This window comes from Bufo bufo, chromosome 2 (assembly GCF_905171765.1).
Source record: "Bufo bufo chromosome 2, aBufBuf1.1, whole genome shotgun sequence".
In the NCBI taxonomy this organism is placed as follows: Eukaryota; Metazoa; Chordata; class Amphibia; order Anura; family Bufonidae; genus Bufo; species Bufo bufo.
Genome location: NC_053390.1, coordinates 342,458,421 through 342,484,137, shown reverse-complemented (window position 1 = coordinate 342,484,137; position 25,717 = coordinate 342,458,421). Strand labels below are relative to the sequence as shown.

At 44.7% G+C, this 25,717-nt stretch overlaps 1 protein-coding gene across 1 annotated transcript in view; it reads left to right on the top strand.

Annotated features, from left to right (window-relative positions):
• Nucleotides 1-25,717, top strand: part of OSTF1 (osteoclast stimulating factor 1) — a 52,344-nt gene that overhangs the window by 14,506 nt on the left and 12,121 nt on the right. Inside the window, exons 2-6 of the mRNA XM_040417064.1 lie at nt 7,671-7,717; nt 8,033-8,083; nt 15,939-16,002; nt 19,517-19,570; nt 20,479-20,586. Coding sequence (XP_040272998.1) covers nt 7,671-7,717; nt 8,033-8,083; nt 15,939-16,002; nt 19,517-19,570; nt 20,479-20,586 — 324 coding nt within the window. The remainder of the gene's footprint in view (nt 1-7,670; nt 7,718-8,032; nt 8,084-15,938; nt 16,003-19,516; nt 19,571-20,478; nt 20,587-25,717) is intronic.

The window sequence follows — 25,717 nt, the reverse complement described above, 5'->3', positions numbered from 1 at the left end:
GAAGACGGTGGGGCATGCACAGTCATGTATTGCTTCAGAACTGAAGAGTGCAGCAGAATAATGTCATTGTGTCTTTTTTACGGCTTAGGGAATGCCAAAAAATCAAAACCCGGTTTACCCAGTTTCCAATACAAAATATGTCCCTTGTAAGCCCTTGTTTAGCTATGTCAACGGGGGGTTAATTAAGTTAGAGTTAAGAAGAAAATAAGTTAAGTGGTCCGTCCTTAAAGGGGTTGTCCAGCAGTATAAACACCCCCCACAATGCCAGGGCCCCTCCTATGGATCTGCCAGGGCCTCCTCCAAATCCTAGTTGCATCTTATAGTCCGAAAAATACAGGATAAGGGTCCATTCACACATCCGTGTGTGTTTTGCGGATCCGCAAAACACGGACAGCGGCAATGTGCGTTCCGCATTTTGCGGACCGCACATTGCCGGCACTAAGAGAATATGCCTATTCTTGTCCGCTATTGCGGATAAGAATAGGACATGTTCTATTTTTTTGTCAGGATCGGAATAGTGGACCCGGAAGTGCGGGTCCGAAATTCCGGATCGGGGCCGCACGTCATGCGGCGCCATAGAAATGTATGGGTCCGCAATTCCGTTCCGCAGCCTTAGGCATCCACATCCAGCACAAACGTGGTGCCCTCCCCTATGGACGCAGACCAGACACGAGCCCGCATGTCACGTTTATTTTTCAGATGATGTATCATGGAGGGTAGTGAGGAGATGACGGAGGCTGACCAGATGTGTGGAGATCGCGTCCTGTCTCTATGGAAACACTCATACTGTCTTTTCTAATGGTTAAATGACTTTGTGCCGGACGTTGCTATTTATTTCTATATTGAATGTTGAGTCCCTTCTCTGTAGGATAACCCCTTTGGGGTATTGGTTGCGGATGTGACATGCGGGCTCATGTCTGGTCTGCGTCCATAAGGGAGGGCACCACGTTTGTGCTGGATGTGGATGCCTTCTCCTGTTCCCGCACAGCCACCTACCCTATAGACAAGTTGCTCGTAATTAGAGCTCTGGACTTAGGACTCACTGGTTGGCTCGTCTGTGATTCATTTACTAAGGCGCGTGAGGACGCATGCGCCTGATGGACCAAGAGATATTCCCTCAACCAATATGGCTGCGATGACATCAAAAGGATTGGGCGCATGCCTGAATACACGTCCGACGCAACAAAGTGACGGAAGCCAGATAAGACATGCGCATTGCTGTATGGGGCACGCCGAAATAGGCGTTGGATAACCTGACGCCGCCATACATCTGGTTTTCTCCTCCTTCCTCCCTCCATTTGATACATCATCTAGTAAGCACTTGTCACCTTATGTAGTTGGTTGCACATGTTACATTACCACAGTGCACATGATACTTTATGAACTTTAATTGGTAATCATGTTGAACGTTTTCTAGAAATATAAGTTGTTGTAAAGACTGTTTGCACATGAAATAGGTATTCAGTTTTTTTTTTTCTTTGCAGTTTGTACTGGAGGTGTGGCTGCCTCCTCAGTCATGCACTCCTGACCACCCTGTCTGCCCTATAGGCTGATTTTAATTAGTGTTAGTACATAGTCAGGCCTGCTCACCCTCACTCACTGAAGCCATGGCACCAGGAGTGGGATAGTTTGTGGACTCTCACTGCAGTCCTTGGTAGCCATTTGGCGCCGGTGATGTCGTGGAGTGGGCCTGCTGTGTAACCTACATTCCCTGAAGTATATGGTAGCCGTCATGGCACCTAACAAGTAAAATTTAGCGTAGGAATGTGGAACCTACACTCCCTGAAGTGTATGGTAGCCATCATGGCACCTAACAGGTAGAATTTTGTGTAGGAACCCGTCTAACAGAGATCACCTTGACGTTCGGCAGACGGGCTCAAATAATTTTGTACAAAACGATTTGCCAAGTATCTCGCACTTATAGTGTAGCACTTGTTATTATTATGCAATTTTGTACTCTATATTGCAGTCTATTGTCGCATTGCATGTTTCTGTCTTTCAAGGTATTCAGTTATGCATTGTAATCACTTTTATACTAGATATTTATTATACGTCACTTTTTAACCCTAATTGTTCTTATTGATTTGAATTTGATTGGAATTGGCACATTAATTGTGGTTGCTATATACACTGAGCACTTTGTCTTAACACTTTTCTTCAGGAAGGCTCTAGTATTGAGCCGAAACGTCGCATTTCCATATGGGTGAATAAAACTTTTTTTCATTTATATTTTTTCGGAGTGCTGCCCGTTTTGTGGACTTTATATATGGGATTTGCTTATCCCCACTAGGGCTTCTTGCACCCATCTGCTTATTGTTTTGACGGTGCCGCCATCCCTATTCTTGATATAGAGATGGGAAAACGCAGTGTGAACCCAGCCTAACAAAGGCTTTGTTCAAAGGACAAAAAATTCCAAGCTCAAGTTTTTAAAACGATTTAAGAAACAGGTTATCCTGTAAGTTTGTATCTTGTATGAAAAGTCCTTTGCAATATGTAGCAAATGTTTTTAAGCCTTCAGTTATTCTGTTGATCTGGCAGAAGCCGATCTTTTTCTTAACCCCTTAAGGACTCAGCCCTATTTCCCCTTACCTTAAAGGGGTTATCCCATCATAATGATCACTGTTAAATCTGTTAATGATTTGACAGTGATCATTTTTGTAAATATACTTTATTAACAAATTCCCACCGATTAGGAGAAAATTCATCCCCACTTACCTTATTGTTGTGACTCGGTCTCCCCTGGTTACGACCACCGCTCTTCCGCAAAATCCCGATGGTCGCGCTTGCCCAGAAGACTTCTTCTTTTCTCCCGGCCGGGCCACTCGCTGTCCTGAACGCGCACGCTGCCGCGCATGCGCGACGGTGACTTCTTCCCGGCCAGAATAGTACAGAGCTGCGAACGCGCACGCCGGCTCTGTACTATACTGGCCAGAAATAAGTCACATTGCGCATGCGCGGCAGCGTGCGCGTTCAGTCCAGCGCGCGGCCCGGCCGGGAGAAGACTTCAATCAAGATGAAGCCCGCCCCCAGCCAGAATCCAGGAAGTGAACGCGCAGTGGCAGCAGGTAAGTATGAAACTGCTAAGTGGGATAACCCCTTTAAGGACTTGGCCATTTTTTGCAAATCTGACCAGTGTCACTTTAAGTGCTGATAACTTTAAAACGCTTTTACTTACCCAGGCCGTTCTGAGATTGTTTTTTCGTCACATATTGTACTTCATGACACTGCTAAAATTGGGTCAAAAAAGTTAATTTTTTTTCATAAAAAAAATACAAAATTTAGAAAAATTTTCAAATTTCCATGTTTCAATTTCTCTACTTCTATAATACATAGTAAGACCTCCAAAAATAGTTATTACTTTACATTCCCCATATGTCTACTTCACGTTTGGATCATTTTGGGAATGATATTAAATTTTTGGGGGATGTTACAAGGCTTAGAAGTTTAGAAGCAAATCTTGAAATTTTTCAGAAAAGTTCAAAAACCCAATTTTTAGGGACCAGTTCAGGTCTGAAGTCACTTTGCGAGGCTTACATAATAGAAACCACCCAAAAATGACCACATTCTATAAACTACACCCCTCAAGGTATTCAAAACAGATTTTAAAAACTTTGTTAACCCTTTAGGTGTTCAACAAGAATTAATGGAAAAAAGAGATACAATTTCAAAATTTCACTTTTTTGGCCGATTTTCCATTTTTAATAATTTTTTTCCAGTTACAAAGCAAGGGTTAACAGCCAAACCAAACTCAATATTTATGGCCATGATTCTGTAGTTTACAGAAACACCCCATATGTGGTCATAAACTACTGTACGGGCACACGGCAGGGCGCAGAAGGAAAGAAATGCCATATGGTTTTTGGAAGGCAGGTTTTGCTGGACTGTTTTTTTTTTAAAAACCATGTCCCATTTGAAGCCCCTGTGATGCACCCCTAGAGTAGAAACTCCATAAAAGTGACCCCATCTAAGAAACTACACCCCTCAAGGTATTCAAAACTGATTTTTACAAACGTCGTTAACCCTTTAGGTGTTCCACAAGAGTTATTGGCAAATGGAGATGAAATTTCAGAATTTCAATTTTTGGGCAAATTTTCCATTTTAATCCATTTTTCCCAGTAACAAAGCAAGGGTTAAGAACCAAACAAAACTCAATATTTATGGCCCTGATTCTATAGTTTACAGAAACACCCCATATGTGGTCGTAAACAGCTGTACGGGCACGCGGCAGGGCGCAGAAGGAAAGGAATGCCATACAGTTTTTGGAAGGCAGATTTTGCTGGACTGTTTTTTTTGACACCATGTCCCATTTGAAGCCCCTCTGATGCACCCCTAGAGTAGAAACTCCAAAAAAAATGGCCCCATTTTAGAAACTACGGGATAGGGTGGCAGTATTGTTGGTACTAGTTTAGGGTACATATGATTTTTGGTTGCTCTATATTACACTTTTTGTGAGGCAAGATAACAAGAAATAGCTGTTTTGGCACCGTTTTTATTTTTTGCTATTTACAATATTTATCTGACAGGTTAGATCATGTGATATTTTTATAGACCAGGTTGTCACGGATGCGGCGATACCTAATATGTATACTTTATTTTTTTTATTTATGTAAGTTTTACACAATGATTTCTTTTTTGAAGCAAAAAAAATCATGTTTTAGTGTTTCCATAGTCTGAGAGCCATATTTTTTTCATTTTTTGGGCGATTACCTTGGGTAGGGTATGATTTTTGCGGGATGAGATGACTGTTTTATTGGAACTATTTTGGGGTGCGTGTGACTTTTTGATCGCTTGCTATTACACTTTTTGTGATGTAAGGTGTTAGGTCATGTGATATTTTTATAGAGTCGGTCGATACGGAGGCGGCGATACCTAATATGTATACTTTCCCCCCCCCCCTATTCTTTACCAATTTTTTTTAACTTTATTTGGGGAAAATGACGTTTTTGTTTATTTTTACTTGAAACTTAAAATTTTTTGTGGGGAAAACTTTATTTTTTCAACTTTTTTTTTTAACTTTATTTTTTTAACTTTATTTTTTGTCTCACTTTGGGACTTGAACTTTTGGGGGTCTAATCCTTTACAATGCATTCCAATACTTCTGTATTGGAATGCATTGGCTGTATGAGTAATACTGTGTGTATTACTCATACAGCTTCCGGCCTGTGAGATCCAGGGGGCTGGATCTCACAGGCTCTTCACCGGAAGGCAGCGCGATGCCTTCTTTAGGCATTGCGCTGCCTTCCATGCCATCGGGTCCCCCCCACAGCCCCATGGGGACCCGATGGCACCGCCGACTACCGCCGCCTGCACAATAAAAAGCCGCAAACCGCAGGTCTGAATTGACCTGCGGTTTGCGGCGATCGCTGACCTGGGGGGGTCACTCACGGGACCCCCCGGCGCATTTAGCCGTGGTGCCTGCTCAATGATTTGAGCAGGCACCGTGTTCCGATCACCGCCCGCCGGGCGGCGGTGATCGGAACAACACATGACGTACCAGTACGTCATGGGTCCTTAAGGACTCGGGAAACATGCCGTATCGGTACGTCATGCGTCCCTAAGGGGTTAAAGTGTAACTGCCATTTCACTACCAAAAATGAAATTCCTAACATATGTGATGCTGAAGGGAAGATATTCATGAAGCGTTAATTTTCCTTTCTGGTGTCTGTATTCAGCCCTTATCAATCCTATTTCTCTGTGCCTCTATTTCAGCAACTTCCTAAAATGGCCTCTGCTGCACTTCCTGTGGTGATCTGTGGTGCCATGTCCTTGATGCCATCCTGTTTTTCCCTCACTTCCCATAAGCCCTTGCTCTCCTCACATAAACTAGCAGACAAGCAGGACCAATCAGAATGCAGATAACTTCCCCCCACTACCCCAGAGCAGTGTGTATCCTTTCACATACAGCTAACCAGAGACAAGCCCTGCAATTACATGAAATCAGTAAGGAATAATTTCTCTTAGCCTCCTAATAGTCACCTGTCAGCTCTTCAGCTGCTCCCTCATTCTCCTCCACACTGAGGGGGGGCTGCTTTAACTGCTCATATCTCTGGTTTGGTACCAGCTAGAGATATGGGCTTTGTATTGCTTGACATTCCAGGCTTTCAGACAATACCAGAATGACAGCAATCTGTTCAGTAAAGGGGAAGATATCACTGATAGAAATCGGGATGAAGTGAATACAGCTGAAAGTGAAAATAAAAGCAGATTTTACCCGCAATTATTCCAGACTCGATTTCTAACAGTGATTTCTCCTCATTAGCAGCCTGGAATGTCAGCTTTCAAACAAGACCATTCAGGAGATAGCAGCATGTAAAGAAGCCCTCCCCCCTCCACTTTCTGCCGCTCCTCCTCCCAGTGCTCTCTCCGTCTCATGTATATATCAGAGAGGAGACGGCTGCACATGACAACACTGTGAGAACATGCCTGCTCAATGCAAAAGTGACACGCGTTTCTGGGTGTTGTTATGGGGTGAAACTAAAAAAGATTCAACTATAAAGCACAAAAGCATTTATACAGCAGGGTGTACTATACCATTACTGGATAAAAAAAAATGAAACGGCAGTTACACTTTAAGACTTATTTCAGGAAATAAACGTGTAGTTCTTTTACTGACTTATGTTTGGTAAGAACACACTAAAATTAGCAAACAATGACATTGTAAAGGAAGAGTAGTGGGGAAACAGTGGAGCAGTAGTTTCCGCTGTTAAACTGGTGAAAAACACTCGTGCACACGACTGTATTTTTGGTCTGCGTCCGATTTGCATTTTTTGCGGATCACACACAGACCCATTCATTTCTTTGGTTCCGCAAAAAAGCGGACAGCATGAGTAAATATTCCTATGAACGCTTGTTTCCGATAATCGGCCTGTGTAAAGGTGTTGCCAAATGAGCAGACACTCGTTTCTCTGATGCTAACACATAACTCATTGTTTCTGGGCAGCAGATCATGAGGTGTAAACAGCACTCTGCTGCCCCAAAACTGAATCTGTATGAGGATGAGCGAGTACAGTAGTGATCGCTTGTCCCCATACAGCAGAGGTGACTGCTGCTCTCACCTCCCTCTCATGAGCAGGCAGATAGTGCCTGCTTAGTCGGAACGTGAAACTGTGTGTTACTGTCATTTCATTGCTGAATTCACATCTCATTGCTTAGTTCTGCTTTATAATGTCACCCTTAAGTTGTTCATGCACACAGTCGTAGCCATTTTTGCAGTCTGCAAATTGCGGATACCAGCTGTGTGCGTTCTGCATTTTGCGTAACAGAACATCCAGGCCATAATAGAACAGTGGTGTGGACAAGAATAGGACATATTCTATATTTTTGCCAGAGAACAAACATACGGTATGGGGCCTCTTTTGCTGTACCATTGAAGTTAATGGGTCCACACCCAACCCACAAAAAGTGCAGATCAGATGTGGACCAAAAATAAATTTGTGTGCATGAGCCCTAACTGCGCTACAGAGACAGTGGAAGAGAATCTCCTGTTTTCCATATGTACACTGTATGGGAGACATCATAGCACCAACTCAAGGAAAACTGACAGAGCCTGCAGAGGGTGGTAACAATGCCAGATATAGTGAAATGATAGTCATAGATACATATGTTATGTCCATGTACCCTGCTTTCCACAATTAATGAATAATTACACCATTATTCCTTTGTTTTTTCAGGGCAGGTGAAAGTTTTCCGGGCCTTGTACACTTTTGAACCTAGAACGGTATGTGTTTATCTGCATTGTGATAGTTCTTTTTCCACTTCGTGTTTATGACCTTATTACGTTTATTAGTAAGTGTAGTGTTGTAGTTGTAGAGTATGAGCCATGTGTCAGGGGAGTGTTAATAAAGAAGTGGCTGTGGTTTCACAAACCACTGTATCTGAGTGATGGGAAGGACAGAACCTACCGTATACTGGTATTACATATACTAGTCTTCTGGGCAGTGGCTGAATGTGCCCATGTGCTGCATACTTTGATCTTTAGTTACTTATTGCATTATGATTGAGCTCACTTGTATTTTCCATGCTATATTCTCAGCCTGATGAATTATACTTTGATGAAGGGGATATTCTTTACATTTCAGATATGGTAAGTTCTTCATTTTTTATTTATTTGTAGCTTTAGAATTGCACAATCCTTGCCTTCATGAATTACCACTGAACCGTTTTGTAAAATGCTGCCTACAAGCAATGTTCTGGGTAAAATGATGAGGGAAGCCGCTCCTTCTTATGATCGTGAACTCATTTCCATCTATAACTTCATCGATCATTCTGTGATTAACTATGTGTTTTAAAGATTTTTGTACTTACTGTAAAATCTGTTTCTCTTCCGTTCATTGGGGGACACAGTCTTGACCTTGGGTATAGCTATTGCCACTAGGAGGCGACACTGAGCAAAAAAAAGTGTTAGCGCCTCCTGCAGACACTGAGCTAATCAGTTTGTACAAAATCAGTAGGAGCAGTCAGTAGAAGCCAACAGCAAATAATAAAAAGGAAGAAAACCAGAGATGGGTCATCCTAAAGTACCAGAAGGACCCATTGAGGAGAACCAGTAATGTACATACAGAAAACTTTTTTGCTTATTTATCAATTTATTAGTAATAATGTATTTGTATATTACACTTTCATTAAATATATAACAGCATTTGCGTATCACTGCACTCACTTGTTCACGATCTGTGATGCTTCCTTTCTGTCCGGGGGCTGAACTATTGACGATCATGTGATCGGGACCCATGATCATGTGATCTATCCCCCTGACTTCGTTGTCTGTGTGAATGGCCATTACGCGGTCTCTGAACATCTCGCGGGATCATGACGTGATTGACGTCATGAAAGGTCCTTGATCAAGGCACAGCTGCACCTGCGCAACTGGCCATTGCGCGGCTCACCTGTGCCCCAGAATAATCAGCCTCCCGGGCATCACATGTCTGAACATTGCACTCGGATTGGTGGTATATGCATTTAAATACGAGCCCTCCAGTGGGAAGGCTGTACCCCCAGAGGAAGGTTTCAAATCGAAACGTGCGTCGGGGTGTGCAGTCTTCCTGTGGATTTTCTACTTTTTATACACGGTATGTGACCTTGTCTTTTCAGACCGCATGGTTTATGTAACCTGTTGCGGTTCTTTTGCCTCTTGATTTAACATTGTTTACGTCTCTTGTTCATTATTTTTTGCAGCTTGCACATGCACTTTACTGGTTGCTGCATTTGGCTAAATGAATATATATATATATATATATATATATATATATATAATATATTAAAGACCCATATTGGAGAGTTGCTAGTCCTTCTTTTGCTTACAGTATATAGCATGCACTCGCACTTTATATGTGACACTATTACTTGCACTCTCATCAATAATGGATAGTCTTTTCAATATATGTTTTACACAGTGGGTTCTCTACCTATAGACGCCTACATTTAGGTCACTTACCTTACCATACTGTTGTACTTAATAGGCTCTCCCAGGATTGTACTGTACTTTTTTCATTTGTCTGTCATCTCCATGTATATGTTTTTAATGACATACTTAATAAAATTATTTTTTTAGCTTAGTAGTTCTCAGTGTCCTTTTATAGGTTTTCTACTTACTTTCTGAGTTAAGCTCTAGTTAGGGGCTTTATTATTTCTTTACGTTATCCCTTTGTAACCTATTTTTGTATTAATGTACATACAGGTTGGGAGATGTCCCCCCCCCCCCCCCCCCCAATGAACGGAAGAGAAACTGATTTTACGTTAAGTACAAAAATCTAGTTTTGTCATCCGTATCATTGGGGGACACAGTCTTGACCATGGGATGTTCCAGAGCAGTCCCCAGGGTGGGTCATAAACGAAGACGCCATCCTGCCAATCCGAGGACTGCTTTCTGCAAAACTCTATGCCCCAGAGAAGTGTCAGAAGATGCAAAGGTGTGTACTCTGTAAAACTTGGAAAAGTGTGCCCAGACAACCAGGTAGCCGCCCTGCACCCCTGAAGGGCCGAAGCCCCATGATGTACTGCCCAACCATTGCCCGAGCAAAATGAGCTGTAACCCAAAGGGTGGAGCCCCTACACTGATGCGATACGCTTACACAATAGCCAAACGAATCCATCGGGAAATGGAAACTTTAGAGACAGCCTGCCCTCGTCTCGGTCCCTCTGGAATGACTAATAATGAATCCGTCCGTCGGAAAGAGGACGTCTGAAGCAGATACCCGCTGATGATGAAGGGCGACCAACAGGCAAGAGCCGCTAGATCCGACACCCTATGAATGGAAAAGACTGCCACCAAAAAGGCCACCTTGCAGGACAGGAAGCGAAGGGACACCTGCTGCAAAGGCTCAAACTGAGAGGACTGGAGAGCGCTGAGCACCAGATTAAGGTCCCAAGGATTCAACGGAAGCCAGTAAGGGGGCGCAGCGTTTCTCCCCCCCCCCCCATCCCTCTGCAGAAAGGTCCGAACCGCAGAAAGGGAAGCCAAATTCCACTGAAAAAGAATGATGTCTAGATATCAAGGGCCAAAGAACTGCAGATGTGACAAAACTTGCCCCCCTTGGGGGAGGAAGTAGGGATGCCTGACAGAAGAGAAGAACACTCCAGTGGAACCATGACGAACAAGTCAGGGCTAGAGAACCTGGACCAACACCACCCGTGCAGGCATCCCACAGCAGAAAGGGGGCATACGAGCCCCCAATGGCTATGAACACTAGCCGAGCAGGCAGTAACACTATGTGGAGAAAGTGCAACTTACTCGCCCTGCGAAAGGGGAGAAGTAGAGAAGGCTGATGCGGCTCAGTAGGGAACCAGCATCTAGGGGTGACAACAAGGACAGTACGACCGCTCTACCCGGGGAGGGGAGCCATGCAAACAATACACATATGCAAACTGAATAAGTGCATACCCAAAACCACACGGAGGCAACGCTGATGCTGTCCCTGTAGTAGAAGGTAGAGGCAATGCACTACCTGTAAAGGCTTTTGAAGACTGCGCCCTAGAAATCGGCAGGTTATACCATGCCCCGAAAGCCGTACGAATACCCACGAGAAGTGAGCAAACCCATACATATAAGGCCTGGAGGATCTATCGCGCCTGGTGATGGCAGAACATGAGCACAGTGCCACCTGTGATAAGGAAATGTAGGCACAATCACAGCTACAACTAGTGAGAAGGTTCCACTCCTAGAAGGGGGTCGATGAACAGAAATACTCCCACAGGGACAGAGTTACACAGTAGGGGCACGGAACAAGAGTAGCCATAAAATCTATGGCCAGCGCAAGGCTGCCTCATAAGGTAGAGGCCATAGCCCAACTATGGTTTCCAGGACCAGAGGATAGACTCCCCCTGAGAATGAGGCCAAACAGCAGTAAACACCCAGAATATGGTGCTAGCGCCATCCTCCACTTGAGAAGCAAGGAAACTGACAAGCAGCGCATCTGTTCCACCTACTGACAGAGAATGGATAACGATCGTGTCCACAGCCTGTCAGCTACTGTACCACCTAAGAAAGACTGAAAATGCGATAGAGCATCACTCCGCTGACTGAAGAGGGAAACCCGACACAATGTATCGGGTCCACGGATAGTGTAAGCACTACTGGTTGTGCAGCTACTACACCAATAGAAGGAGGGTAATGCTACCGGATCTACAGTATGCAATTGTGGTGCCACTAATCCACCTATAGAAGGGGGAAAACCGAAAGGACAGATGACAACAAGTATTAATGCAACCGGACGTATGGTATCCAGCGGAAGTGCAGTTACCCGCCCAATCAAGGAGGGTAATGCAATAGCCTGTATAGGAACCAGTGGTAGAGCAACTACTCTATACAAAGAGGGTAATACCACAAAATCTACAGTATATGGAGTAAGTGCAAATACTCCTATTACGGAAAGAGAGGAATGCTAGCGGAAGAATAGGATCCAGTGATAGTGCAACTACTCCGCCATGGAAGGAGGGTAGTGCTACAGGACTTCTGGTATCCCGTGGTGGTGTAAATAGTCTGCCAATGAGTGGAGAACAATGCCACTGATGTACAGGGACCCACGGAAGGTGCCAATACTCTGCTTAAGAAATGTGCAAACACTCCGTCCACTGGTGGTTGTATACTTTATAAAAACGCTGTTTTAATCTTTGTTTTCGCTATCAGTCACCCTTGAAGTCGAAGGGGCAGCGGCATCCTTGCTTCAAGTCAAGCTAAGCCCACCCCTTACCTGTCCTCTTTTCACTGTGATTGACATCCTGCAAGTCTCGCGCATGTGCGGTGCGCTCCTTGTCGCTGCGCGATCCCGTCTCCCACAGCCGGCCGCTTTCCTCTCTGCGCATGCGCCGGGCTTTTCCGAGAGAGGAAAGCGGCCGGCTGAGTGCGGAAGACGGGATCGCGCAGTGACAAGGAGCGCACCGCGCATGCGCGAGACTTGCACGATCCCAGCCTCACAGCAGGATGTCAATCACAGTGAAGGGAGGACGGGTAAGGGGCGTGCTTAGCTTGACTTGAAGCAAGGAGGCCGCTGCCCCTCTGACTTCAAGCTGACTCTGAGGATAGCGAAAACACAGATTAAAACAGCGTTTTTATAAAGTATACAACAACCAGTGGATGAATGAAAAACATGATTAGGAACACACTGGGGGCTACTGTAAGGTAATGATGTCGGTTTAAACGTGTTTTGGAGGTGACAGGTTCCCTTTAAAAAAGGAGGGTAATGCTACCGGCCGAACGGCACCCACTGGAATTGCAATTACTCCGTCCATGGGAGGAGGGTAAAGCTACCGGCTGTACTGTGTCCAGAGTTAGTGGCACTACTCCGCCTATGGAAAGAGAATAATGGAACGGACTGTACGGTACACCATGGAAGTGCTATTACCCTGTCTATGGAAGAAGGGTAATGGTACAGGCTATACAGTTCATAACTAAAATGGCAAGCAGGGGCAGTATGCGTCAATCCCACACATGTTGGCGGCAATGGCCGTTTCGCGCAGATCCGCGCTTCCTCAGGCCACTGACAACAGCTTGCCATTTTAGATGTTTTTGTAACACAATAAAGGACTGAATCTGAATACAACATTGGTGAGTGCCGTCCTTTGCATCTCTTTTTGTTATGAACTTATGTTATTTACTTTGAGGGCTTGTGCACCGCTAGATTGTTTGTACTTTGAAGACGATGCAGTCGGTGTTTATGGTGTTTGAGTAAGACCGCAGTTACAGCTGTGCCGCCTTTTTCTCTATATTGGGACAGGCTATACAGTACCCAATAGAAATGCAAGTAGTCCGCCTAAGAAGATAGTGTAATGCTACCGACTGTACGGTATCCAGTGCAAATGCAATTACTCCGCCTATGAAAGGAGTGTAATGCAACAGGCAGTACAGCATCGAGTGTAAGAGCATTTACTCCGCCTCTGGAGGGAGAGTAATGCTAGAAGCTGCCCAGTATCCAGTGCAAGTGCAGTTGCTCCGCCTTTTATGGAAGGAGGTAATGCTACAGGCTGCATGGTATCTATTGTAGGTGCAATTACACCTCCTATGGAAGGAGGTGATGCTACAGGCAGTACCGCATCCAGTGTAAGTGCAATTACCGTACTCCGCCTATGGAAGGAGGTAATGCTACAGGCAGTACCGCATCCAGTTTAAGTGCAGTTACTCCCCCTTTTATGGAAGGAGGGTAATGCTACAAAATGTACAGTAGCCATTGGAAGTGCAATTACTCCGCCTTTTTTATGGAAGTAGGGTAATGCTACAGGCTGTACAATCCAGTGGACATGCAATTACTCTGCCTTTTTTATTTAAGGAGGGAAATGCTACAGAATGTACAGTAACCATTGGAAGTGCAATTACTCTGCCTTTTTTATGGAAGGAGGATAATGCTACAGGCTGTACGGTATCCAGTGCAAGTGAAGTTACTCCGCCTATGGAAGAAGGGCCTATAGAAGGAGAGTATACTACCATGTGACTACTCCGCCTATAGAAAGATAGCGCCAGGATTCCGCTTACACTATAGGACGTATGTATCCAGCAGTAGGGTAAAGAAATTCTGCCTACAGAATGGCATGGGAACTAAGTTCAGACAGACCAAATAGCTCCAAGGGTTAATAATAATATATAAATATATATATATATAATTCTTTTATTTTATTTTTTTTATTTTATATACAGCTTAATTCTAACCAAACAGACCTAAGGGAACTGCACCCACATCCATCTGTACTAATAACCAGCACTGCAAGCCTCAGCAGAGAGCCCAGAAGCACTTTCCTCAGCACAGTAGCACTGAGGCAAGGAAGGGGTTAAGCAGAAGGCAGGGGCGGAGCTTATTGGCCGCTGGTGGGGCTAGAGCAATTACTACACCAGGCTGGATCCTGCATAGCTTCCAAATGCACATGTAGGTTAGGAAACAACCTAATAACACACTGAGCCATTAGAGAAAGTCTGGGAATAAGCAGAAGTCGGACCTGGTGACCAGAAGGTTTTTACAGGAACCTCTGGTCCTCCTTGCCTTCTGGACACCGGGAACGTGCAGCCGACTCGGGGACCCCCTGGACTCCCGTCTCCTGGGTGGGAACACAGGCAGCTTGGAGACTGCCCTCAGCCCAGCTAAAGTAGAGAAAAATGTTAAAGAATGAAAATTCAGCAGACCTGCAAAGCAGAGAGGTCTGCCTCCTACTGACACTAAGCTAAAACTGATTAGCTCACTGTCTGCAGGAGGGATATAGCTGAGAGGAGGAGCTAACACTTTTTTTTGCTTAGTGTCGCCTCCTAGTGGCAATAGCTATACCAAGGTCAAGACTGTGTCCACCGATGACGCGAGTAAACAGTGACGAGTGCTGAGAACCCCATTGATTGTTAAAGCGAACAGGCAGAGGCGCTCCATTGAAAGTATGAGTCTGCACACAGCTTGCTCGGCTGAAGGGGCACAGCATTTGGAGCACTGCCACCCCATTTTATCAATGTGTCAGGCGTATATGCAGAGGCTGGGGCGGGGGAACAATGAAAAAAGGCAGGGCAGCCTGGGCACCAACACAGTGAATGTAACGGGTACATTTTACACATTACTACTTTAAACATAATTTGGATTCATTGTTATGTATGATAATATCTTGAAAAATCTAATAAAAATTATTTGAAAAGAAAGAAAAACCTATACCATTGGAAAAAGCATAAAGCATACCAACAACACTACAAACAACTTTCAGCGAATAGCTTTTACTTATTGTTGCCCTGATCAGACTTATGGAGGAGATTTATCATCTACGCCTCCCTACATATAATCACAAGTGGCGTTTCTATACTGCCCTTGCCACTTTTCAAAATGGCTGCGTGTTGAAGGAGGGGTGAGGCCAGCAGGCCCGGCACATTTATCGTCATTTATGCCGGTTGTATTACGTAAATGAGCTGCCACAGATTTCAGTTTAGGGGCACGGTCTGGCTGAGGATGCGCCGAATTTATGACTAGGTCTGCGACCGGCAACCCAATGGATATCAAAACCGGCGTGGCACATGCTGGTCTTGATAAATCTCCCCGTATATACTATATATTGCGGAATCTTTATAAGAACATGCAGTTTTACAAGTTCCCTTATGTGATGTTCGTCGTTAATCAGTGTAAGGTCTCATGCGCCCCATCATATACAAAATCCATGTCACACAGGTCTAAAAAGACACCAATATGAATCCACGCACCCTTGTGTGCCTGTGCTTTTTTTGTGCAGATAGTCTTCCGCTGCATTGTTCCTTTAGGGGGGGAGGGGAGAAGAACATCGTAGCTAGCAGAACCACCATATGGAGGCCACACAGAGAACGTCAGGGTTCATTGTGCTACCATACAGGTCCATGTACGTAGCATTGCAGTGCGCATGAGGCCTTACACAATCTCACTGCTTCCATGTGGGTTATTTATTCATGAATCCGCCTTATAATATTAAAGATATAAATGTGTATAAAATGTCTGTAAAGGTTTCTTTTTCCCCAGACGGATACAAATTGGTGGAAGGGCACCTGTAAGGGAAAAACGGGACTCATACCAAGTAATTATGGTGAGATTCTATTCCACAGTTTTCTCTGGGTGTTCGTTACCTCCTGTGCCACCTTCGTCAGACTGGGGCTGGCCAATTATGGTATTCTCTGCATGTGTGATAATAAACCAAACAGGCCCAAAGTAACTCGTGTTAGTATTCATATGACAGCTATAGGATTTGTGTTGTCAGCCTAAAAGGGGTTGTCTCATCACAGACAATGGGGGCATATCGCTAGGGTATGCCCTTATTGTCTTATAGGTGCACATTCCACCGCTGGGACCCGGACCTATATCGGGAACGGAGCCGCGCAAGCTGGTGTCTGGAGAATTCTGGTCCAGCCTCCACCAAGTGCGCTCCCCATAGAAGTGAATGGGAGCGCACCAAGCATGACCAGCCAGCGCTCCCATTCACCTCTATGGGCCTGATGGAAATAGCAGAGCCAGCGCTCGGCTATTCTCGGCGGCCCCACAGAAAATTAATGGAAGTCGGCTGCGCATGCGCAGTGCGCTCTCCAACACTTTTGGGGCTCCTTTCTTGATATAGATGTGGGTCCAGCACCTATAAGACAATGGGGGCATATCTGAGCAATATGCCCCCATTGTCTATGATGAGACAACCCCTTTAAAGAGATTTTCCGGTTTGCATCAACTCTTATTAAAATAATCACTTATAAAGGTAGCTGTTTTTTAATGTGTTTCTTTTACCTTTATTGCTCCTATCATCCGGTTTGGGCTGTGGTCAGATGACTCTGTCCATGCAGATCTTTCTTATTTCCTGTGATGTCCATGGGTGTGTCACTGATAGGGGAGTGTCTATGGGAGGAGCTAAGGACTAGCTGGGTGTTGGTAGGATTGGTGCTGGAGCTGTGGCAGAGAAAGGAGAAGTGCATCATGAGTTTGGTTGGATCCAGCAATAGGAAGTGATTTGTTTACATGGTGAAAACGTGTCAGGAGAGTCCAAATTGAAATAGAGCATTAAGATGATGTATTTGAGATGAGCAACTACATAACCAAATCTCTTAAAAGCTTTAATAATCCCAGAAAACCCCTGTCATTGGTGGCCCTGCGCAAGCAGGCACGAGGCAGTGACGTCATTGCACCTGCTTGCACTGTGCACAGACAGTCATAGCACACACCGGAGCAAACCCCCTGTGCTCCACAGAGAAATGTGGGGTAGGTGACTATTTAAAATGGAGGCAGTAAGCGGCATCACTATGTGTGGGGGCCACTGGTGGGGACATCATATGGTGTGGCACTTAGAGGATGTCACTCTGTATGGGGGGCACTTGAGGAGGCATCACTCTGTGTGGGGGCACCTTAAAGGAGCTTAACTCTGTGTGGGGGGCACTTAAATGGGCCCCATTCTGTGTGGGAGGCACTTAAGTAAGCCTCAAACTGTGTCATGGGCAGTAAAGGAGCATCCTATTGTGTGGGGCGCCAAAGGATCATCCATCTGTGAGGGGTCACTTGTGGGCATTCTGCTGTGAGGAGGGCTTTTTACTGTGTGGTTGTGTACTTAAAGGGGCATCATGCTGTGTAGGGGCACTAAGTCCCTACACTATTGTGAGGTAGCCCAAAGGGGCTACTGTGTGGGTGCACAATGGGGATTGGGTGGGATTAGAGCCGTGGTTTATTGTAAAAAATAAATTGCCACTACGTGTCACTGGTATTGTCCCTCCATACATTTTCTTTTTTGGCTTGGACCTTTACACGATTGTATGTGGACCTGTACCCTACAGTATCTTCCTGAATGAAGCCCCAAAGCAAAGGGATCGCAGTGCAGAGGGGAATAAGCTGTTTGCCTCTGTTGAAAAGCAAAGGGTTCTCAAAAGGGGGATAAGCTGCTGCCAGAGGTGTCTAGCAGCCACTTCTACCCCCAACAATTGCTTTAGGGGGGAGTCAGGATACCGCCATATAAAGCAGCTCCCACTGAAATTGGCTTCTGCAAACATTCAATTGTATAGCCTCTTTGTGACTGCATAAGGGGCCTAAGCCAAGACCTCTGCACAGATTTTCGTGCGGATTTCTTTGTGCTTCCGCACGTAATCTGTAAGGTGTTTCTCCGTGTCTGAGCCAGGACTCTTGTACAGGTAAATTAAAAGTTCCCTTAAGGCTACATTCACACGTCCGTGGTGTGTTGCGGACCCGCAAATTGCGGGTCCGCAACACACCAGCCCGTCACCCCCATAGAAATGCCTATTCTTGTCCGCAAGCTGCGGACAAGAATAGGACATGCTCTATCTTTTTGCGGAGCTGCGGACCCAAAATTGGGGCCGCGCTCCGCAATTGCAGCTGCAGACAGCACACTGTGTGCTGTCCGCATCCATTCCGTCCCCATAGAGAATGAATGGGTCCGCACCCATTCCGCAAAATTGCGGAAAGGATGCGGACCCATTTTGCGGACGTGTGAATGGAGCCTTCAGACTATGATTGTGCTGTGTCCTGTATGCAGTTTAGAAGCAGCAGGAGATGCTCACGCGGTGCCTTACTGCTGGCTCATGTGTGGTTCAAAGAGGAAGTCTCGATTCAATCCTTCTAAAATGCAGAAATGAGCAAAATAAATGTATTGTTCTCAGTGTCAGGCTGTAACGCTCTGCTTATTGATAGGGTTCTCCTGCCAACAGTTCTTTCGTGTTAGTTTCCAACCCTTTAGCCTGTGGCCACAGAGCCCTTCAAACACTTTTAAAGGGATTGTCCTGCTACTTATATTGATGACCTATCATCAGGATAGGGCATAAATATCTGATCGGCGGGGTCCAACACCCAGCCCCCCCCTCCCCCCAATCAGCGGTTTGAAGAGGAGGCGGAGCTTCATGTGAGCGCTGCTTCCTCTTCATTACATTGCACTTCGTCTCGGAAGAGTGCCCGCTCCATTAACTTGAATGGAACGAGTGCTTGTAATAACACTAAGTCGCCGCGTAGTGTAATGACCAGGAAGTAGTGCTCGCATGGTCGTGGGGGTGCTGGGTGTCGGACCCCCATCAATAAATATGGCAGGACAACCGCTTTAATGTAAATTAACTTTATGTTGGTAGCTTTGAGTGGCTGCATTCAGCTTGTATTCTTGTACCATTTCAGCCTTTTAAAGATTAACATAAAAAGCTATGTGCACTGCATGGCACCATACACCCTAAACGGGTGCAAAGCGCATGTACAGACGTGCTGCTGATATCCGGTAACAAAGGTTACAAAACATTTAAATGGAGTTTTCTAATCCCATACATGACGTTCTTTTTTTTGGGGGGGGGGGGGGGGGGGTTTGGCTGTGGAGTTGAAATGTTGCTGTAGGTTTTTAGATTTGTGCCATGCCATTTTGGGGATTTGCACTGGATTTTCCCAGCAGCTTTCGGACCACTAGCACAGTCTGCAAAACCTGGACCCATTGATCACTGCCATGTACTAGGCCACTAATATTATGCAGGGTGGGATAGCCCTGAGGACATTGGAGGCCTTCCAGATCTACGAGACATTGATCTCATTGTATGATTTGCCACAATCGGGAGTAAACTAATTGCTGAACGTTTTCTTTACAGTTGCAGAACAGGCTGAATCCATTGATAATCCACTGCATGAGGCTGCTAAAAGAGGTAAGTGCTGTCTATCAAGTAGGGGCTAATAACCCCTTAACGGGGCATTTCAGGTCATTACTAATTGTAAGAGATCTGCCTAATGTCAGCAAATGACAACATTGTGAAATAGACTGTAGTTATTTCCTCACTCGGCAATCATCTGTAAACTAAACACATATCTTTCTCCTGTCCTAGAGTGAAGCCTGTTTAGCCTCTCCGCTATGAACAGGGCTGGTTTTTATTTTTATTTTCTTACAGGATCTCAGCCTCTTGTTTCCATTCACTGACTGCACGGAGAGAGAGGTAGCCATACAAGTGACTGTTGACTAGTTTTTCCCCAAATAGCTAGATCAACAATCACGTAAATAGGACCTGTCACCTCCTCTGACATGTCAATTTCAGCAACTGCTTGCATCCCCCATGTAATTCTGGAGCATCCTTTCATGTAACTCTGTGTTGTGTCATTCCTCGGTTATTCCTACTGGAAGTTCATAAATAACCTGCCAGCAGTTTGCAATAACTAGGTGTTACTAGTGTCACTGGCAGCACTGATTGGACAGTGGCAGATTATGCAGGGACACCCCCTAACTGGTAACACCCAACTGGGTCTCCATTGCAGACTGTTAGCAGAAGAGCAGGGAGGAATGGCACAATATTGTTATATGAAAGGATGTCATTGTTATTACCTGGGGAATGCTAGTAGTTACTAAACCAGACATGTCAGCAGAGGTTAGGGATCATCTGTAGTGTTATGTTCTGACTGTCAGTATGTCTAGAAGGCTACATTCACATCGGCCGCACTGCGATCTGGCTGCCAGTTCCGGCAGAGAATGCCGGGAATCGGCCAGACACAAACCGCAGCCGATGTGAAAGAAGCCTAAGGAGGGATGTCGTCCTATTATATCAGTCTCCTTTAAACATTTCAGGTAACCTTAGTTGGTTAAGAGAGTGTCTAGAGAACAGAGTTGGAGTCAACGGGTTGGATAAAGCTGGAAGCACTGCTTTATATTGGGCTTGTCATGGAGGACATAGAGGTAACTTATTTTCTGTTCTTCTACATCATCTACTTTTTGCATTATCCTAAAAATGGCTTTCCGGATACTTTTGTAGGGCTTAACCCCTTTAAAGGGAGATTGTCACATATTTTCCACTATTATAACTATCAGCAATGGCCATCGGTACGTAGTATATGTATTGTAGACATTGATTTGTCATTTGTGTGTTATTTCAATCTGCAAGAAAAGCACATTTATTCCTCTGTAAAACTGCTCCCAAATGCCCAGCTGAGGGGACTTTCCTTTTCTTGCCCAGAACCTCCGCCCTTCTCCTTTTTCCACTTCTTCCCAATGGCTTCCTCCCTTCTCCCCTGACGTCACCGCAATGCAGATCCAAATCTTGTGCAGGTGCTTCTGCAGCGCTTCCGACGCCTGTGCATTAAGTTTCCTTCAGTGGGCAAACACGTCCAGGGAGCTGTTCTGTGCATGCGCTGCGGACTTCGTTTCTGCACAACAATTACCTGAGGCGCTGTCCCACAGATGAGAACCTAATGCGCAGGCAGCAAAGGAATAAATGTGTTTTTCCTGGAGATTTAAATGATACACAAATACATAAAGGTATTTTTACAATGCCTATACAACGTTCTGATGGCCATTGCTGGCCAGTTATAATAGGAAAATATGTGACAGACTGCCTTTAAGGGCGCTACCACACACAGTCCATATTGTGTTTAACACCTGGCATTTTCATGGTGTTTTTGTATGCCTTGAATATGAAAGTACCATATCCTAGGTTTTAGAGGAGGAAAATAAGAAAAAAAAAATTTCAGCAGAACTCAGCTCAGACCCCCACTGTTAATAAGACCTCAGATCAGAGACGCAATCAGACCCCCAATGTTAATATGACCCTTAGCTTAGAGGCCCAATCAGAAACCTAATGTTAATCAGACTTCAGATCAGACCCCCAATGTTAATCAGACCTCAAATCAGACCTTAGATCTCCATTGTTAAGACCCCCAATCAGACCTCAGATCAGACCCTAATGTTAACCCTTTCGCTACCAGCGCCCTGCAAGCATGACACGCATGCAGCGGGCATCATGGCCGGCAAGTCTCTGCTGTTTCAAAGAGCAGAGGCCTGCGGCTAATTACCGCAACCGGCAATAATGCCGATTGCGGTAATTAAAGGCTTTAGATGCTGTGATCAAGTGATTTAACGGCACCTGAATGCGCAAAAACCCAGAAGCTCACGCTTCACATGCTGCCAATTGGGACTTCAGTACATGCGCTGAATGCTCTGAATCTCTATGAAGAAATTCAGAGCATTAATGCTGCAATAGTTATTTTGGCCACCAGATGGCAGGCCAACGTAAGAAATGAGCAAAATGCTAAGAAATTGTCATTTTTTTAATCGCTTATATATCAAAATAAAAAATTCAAAAACATCATTTATAAGATAATTTATGAGCCTTAAAATGATAAAAAAAAAAAAATTTAAGTTAAAAATAAATATAAATATATATCCATAGAAAAGGTCAGGCAGCACTCCTTCACATGCAGTAATAGTTGTATGGTGCCCGCGGTGGTCCCTCGATACAGGACGGATAAACAACAAAGAAAGTCCGCAGCACTCCTTGAAGTAAAAAATGTGCAGTTTATTCACACATGTCAGAAAATTGACAACGTTTCGGTTCTCTCACAGAACCTTTCTCAAGTCAGGTCTGTCTTGAGAAAGGTTCTGTGAGAGAACCGAAACGTTGTCAATTTTCTGACATGTTTGAATAAGCTGCACATTTTTTACTTCAAGAAGTGCTGCGGACTTTCTTTGTTATATATATATATAATATATAAAAGTTTAAATCACCCCCCTTTCTGTTTTATAAAAAAAAAAAAAAAAAAATCTGCGACTGAAAATGCCCATAATATTAAAACCAAAAAAAAATCCAATACGGCGAATGGCGTAACGGAAAAAAGGGTCACAATGGGCGATTTGTCATTTTTTTCATTGCTTCTCTTACCCAAAAAAATTAAATAAAGTGTCATCCAAAAGTCACACACACTCCAAAATGGTATCAATAAAAACTATGAATTGTCCCGCAAAAAATGAGCCCCTAAACAGCTCAGTAGACATAAGTATAAAAAAGTTATGGGGGTCAGAATATGGTGATTGAAAAATAAATAAAAAATTCTCAAAGTTTAAATTTATTTTTACACTATTTACACATAAAAAACTAGGGATGTCCTGATACCATTTTTTTTAGACCGAGTACAAGTACCGATACTTTTATTTAAGTACTCACCGATACCAATTACCGATACTAATTTTAACAATAAAATACACACACATGTATTTTCTGACCACTGACCAACCAAAAGGCCCAAAAACAGAACTATAACATTCCAAGGAGACATTATACTGTATGGGGGGCAGCCACAAGGAGACATTATACTGTATGGGGGGCAGCCACAAGGAGACGTTATACTGTATGGGGGCGGCCACAAGGAGACGTTATACTGTATGGGGGCGGCCACAAGGAGACGTTATACTGTATGGGGGGCGGCCACAAGGAGACGTTATACTGTATGGGGGGCAGCCACAAGGAGACGTTATACTGTATGGGGGGCAGCCACAAGGAGACGTTATACTGTATGGGGGGCAGCCACAAGGAGACGTTATACTGTATGGGGGGCAGCCACAAGGAGACGTTATACTGTATGGGGCAGCCACAAGGAGACGTTATACTGTATGGGGGGCAGCCACAAGGAGACGTTATACTGTATGGGGCAGCCACAAGGAGACGTTATACTGTATGGGGGCAGCCACAAGGAGACGTTATACTGTATGGGGCAGCCACAAGGAGACGTTATACTGTATGGGGCAGCCACAAGGAGATGTTATACTGTATGGGGCAGCCACAAGGAGACGTTATACTGCATGGGGCAGCCACAAGGAGACGTTATACTGCATGGGGCGGCCACAAGGAGACGTTATACTGTATGGGGGCAGCCACAAGGAGACGTTACACTGTATGGGGCGGCCACAAGGAGACGTTATACTGTATGGGGCAGCCACAAGGAGATGTTATACTGTATGGGGCAGCCACAAGGAGATGTTATACTGTATGGGGCAGCCACAAGGAGACGTTATACTGCATGGGGCGGCCACAAGGAGACGTTATACTGTATGGGGGGCGGCCACAAGGAGACGTTATACTGTATGGGGGGGCAGCCACAAGGAGACGCTACTGTAAGGAGTCAGGAAAACAATTTTTGAAGCCCCCCTCCTCAGTATAATAGTCTTGTGGCCATCATACAGTAATGTATATTTCTTCTTGCCCTAATGCCTGCTTTTAGAGATCAATGTGCAGCTTGCAAGCAGGAAGGGAAGGACCAGGGCCATAGAAGACAGACACTATCTCCTTTAGAGGGACTCGCTCCTGGCAAACACAGCTCTGCTGCAGTGAATGCAGTGGAGCAGACTGATGTAATTACAATGTATAGTTATTGCAGGGACTCAGAGAATCGTCTGAGAGTTTATTAGTTAAAAGAATCTAATGAGTTAGAGACAGTGTCACCGAGTCCCTGCCAGACTTCCTGCTCTGCTACATGCACCCTGTACACACCCAACTCCACTACATGCTATGCTAATAATGCCCCCCCCCTTCCCCCGGACGGACTTACAGGGAGCCGCAGAGCAGGAGGCCTGGCAGGGACTCGATGACACGGTCTGTGACTCATTAGATTCTTTTAACTAATAAACTGTCAGACGATTCTCTGAGTCCCTGCACTACGCTCCCTGTGCTGTGAGTCTCTGATTGGTTGGAGGGCGGGGAGGGGCGGAGCTATCTTCCACTGTCGGCTCCTATTACACAGTGCCTGCTGCTGCCCTCTGAAGCTGTTAGCTGTGCGAGGGGCAGGCTGCGGACAGACAGACACACAGAAGCGGCGCACAGGTATCGGCAGTGGTATCGGGGACATTTGCACGAGTACATGTACTCGTGCAAATGCCCGGTATCGGTCCCGATACCGATACTGGTATCGGGACATCCCTATAAAAAACCTATACATATGGGGTATCGTTGTAATCGTACTGACCCAGAGAATGAAGGGCATGGTTCAGTTTTGCCGTAAACCAAACGCCGTGGGAAGAAAACCCGTAAAACAGTGGTGGGATAGAGTTTTTTTTCCCAATTCCACCCCATTTGGAATTTTTTTCCCCGCTTCACACTACATTTTATGCCATAATTAATGGTGATATTAGAAAGTACAACTTGTCCCGCAAACCATAAGCCCCCATACAGCTATGTGACTGGAAATATAAAAAAAAGTTATGGCTCACGGAAAATAGGGAAGAAAAATGAAAATGCAAAAACGAAAAAAAAAAACTCTGTTTATCCTAAGGGTTAATCAGACCTCAGATTAGACAAAAAATTAAATGATCATCTCTCCTCTCCTGTTCCGGATGCCGCTTGTGAGATCCAGTGCTCTTCCTGTCCTGTGACCTGATATCACAGAGCTTGCTCACGTCCTCACAGTGTGCAGCGCTAGCACAGGGATAGCTGTATTCACTGTTCCCTAGTCTTGCTGTACCAACGAGCGCTTCCATAATGGAAGTGCTCATTAGTATTCGCCCTATAAGACGCACTGACATTTTCCTCCACTTTTGGGGGGGAAAAAACATGCAGTGGCAAAAAAAAAAACATTTTGTAAAGACAAATGTTTATTGTGCAAGTAGTATAGTATAGAGTAAAGTTATGTTATTTATACCACACAGTGAATACTATATTAAAAAATAAAAAAAATCCCCTGAAATGTTAAAATTGCTCTTCCCTCGAAAAATGAATGTGTTAATACACTATATGTACCCCAAAATGGTTCCTATAAAACTACTGTAGGTCCTGCAAAAGGTCTACAGCTACACTGAAAAAAAAAAAGTAAAAATTCTAGTTCTGTACCATTTATATCTATTTATTATAGAAAAATCTACAATAATAAGTGTTTTTTTTTTTTTTTAAATATGGCCGTTGGGGGTTTCCTGATTTAGATACTGATGGCCTAACCTTAGGATTGCTCATCAGTATCAGATTGGTGTGGGTCCAACACCTGGGACTCCCACAAATCAGATGTTTCAATGGAGGCTTTGTCCACTGTGTTGTTCTGGCGCCAGCATC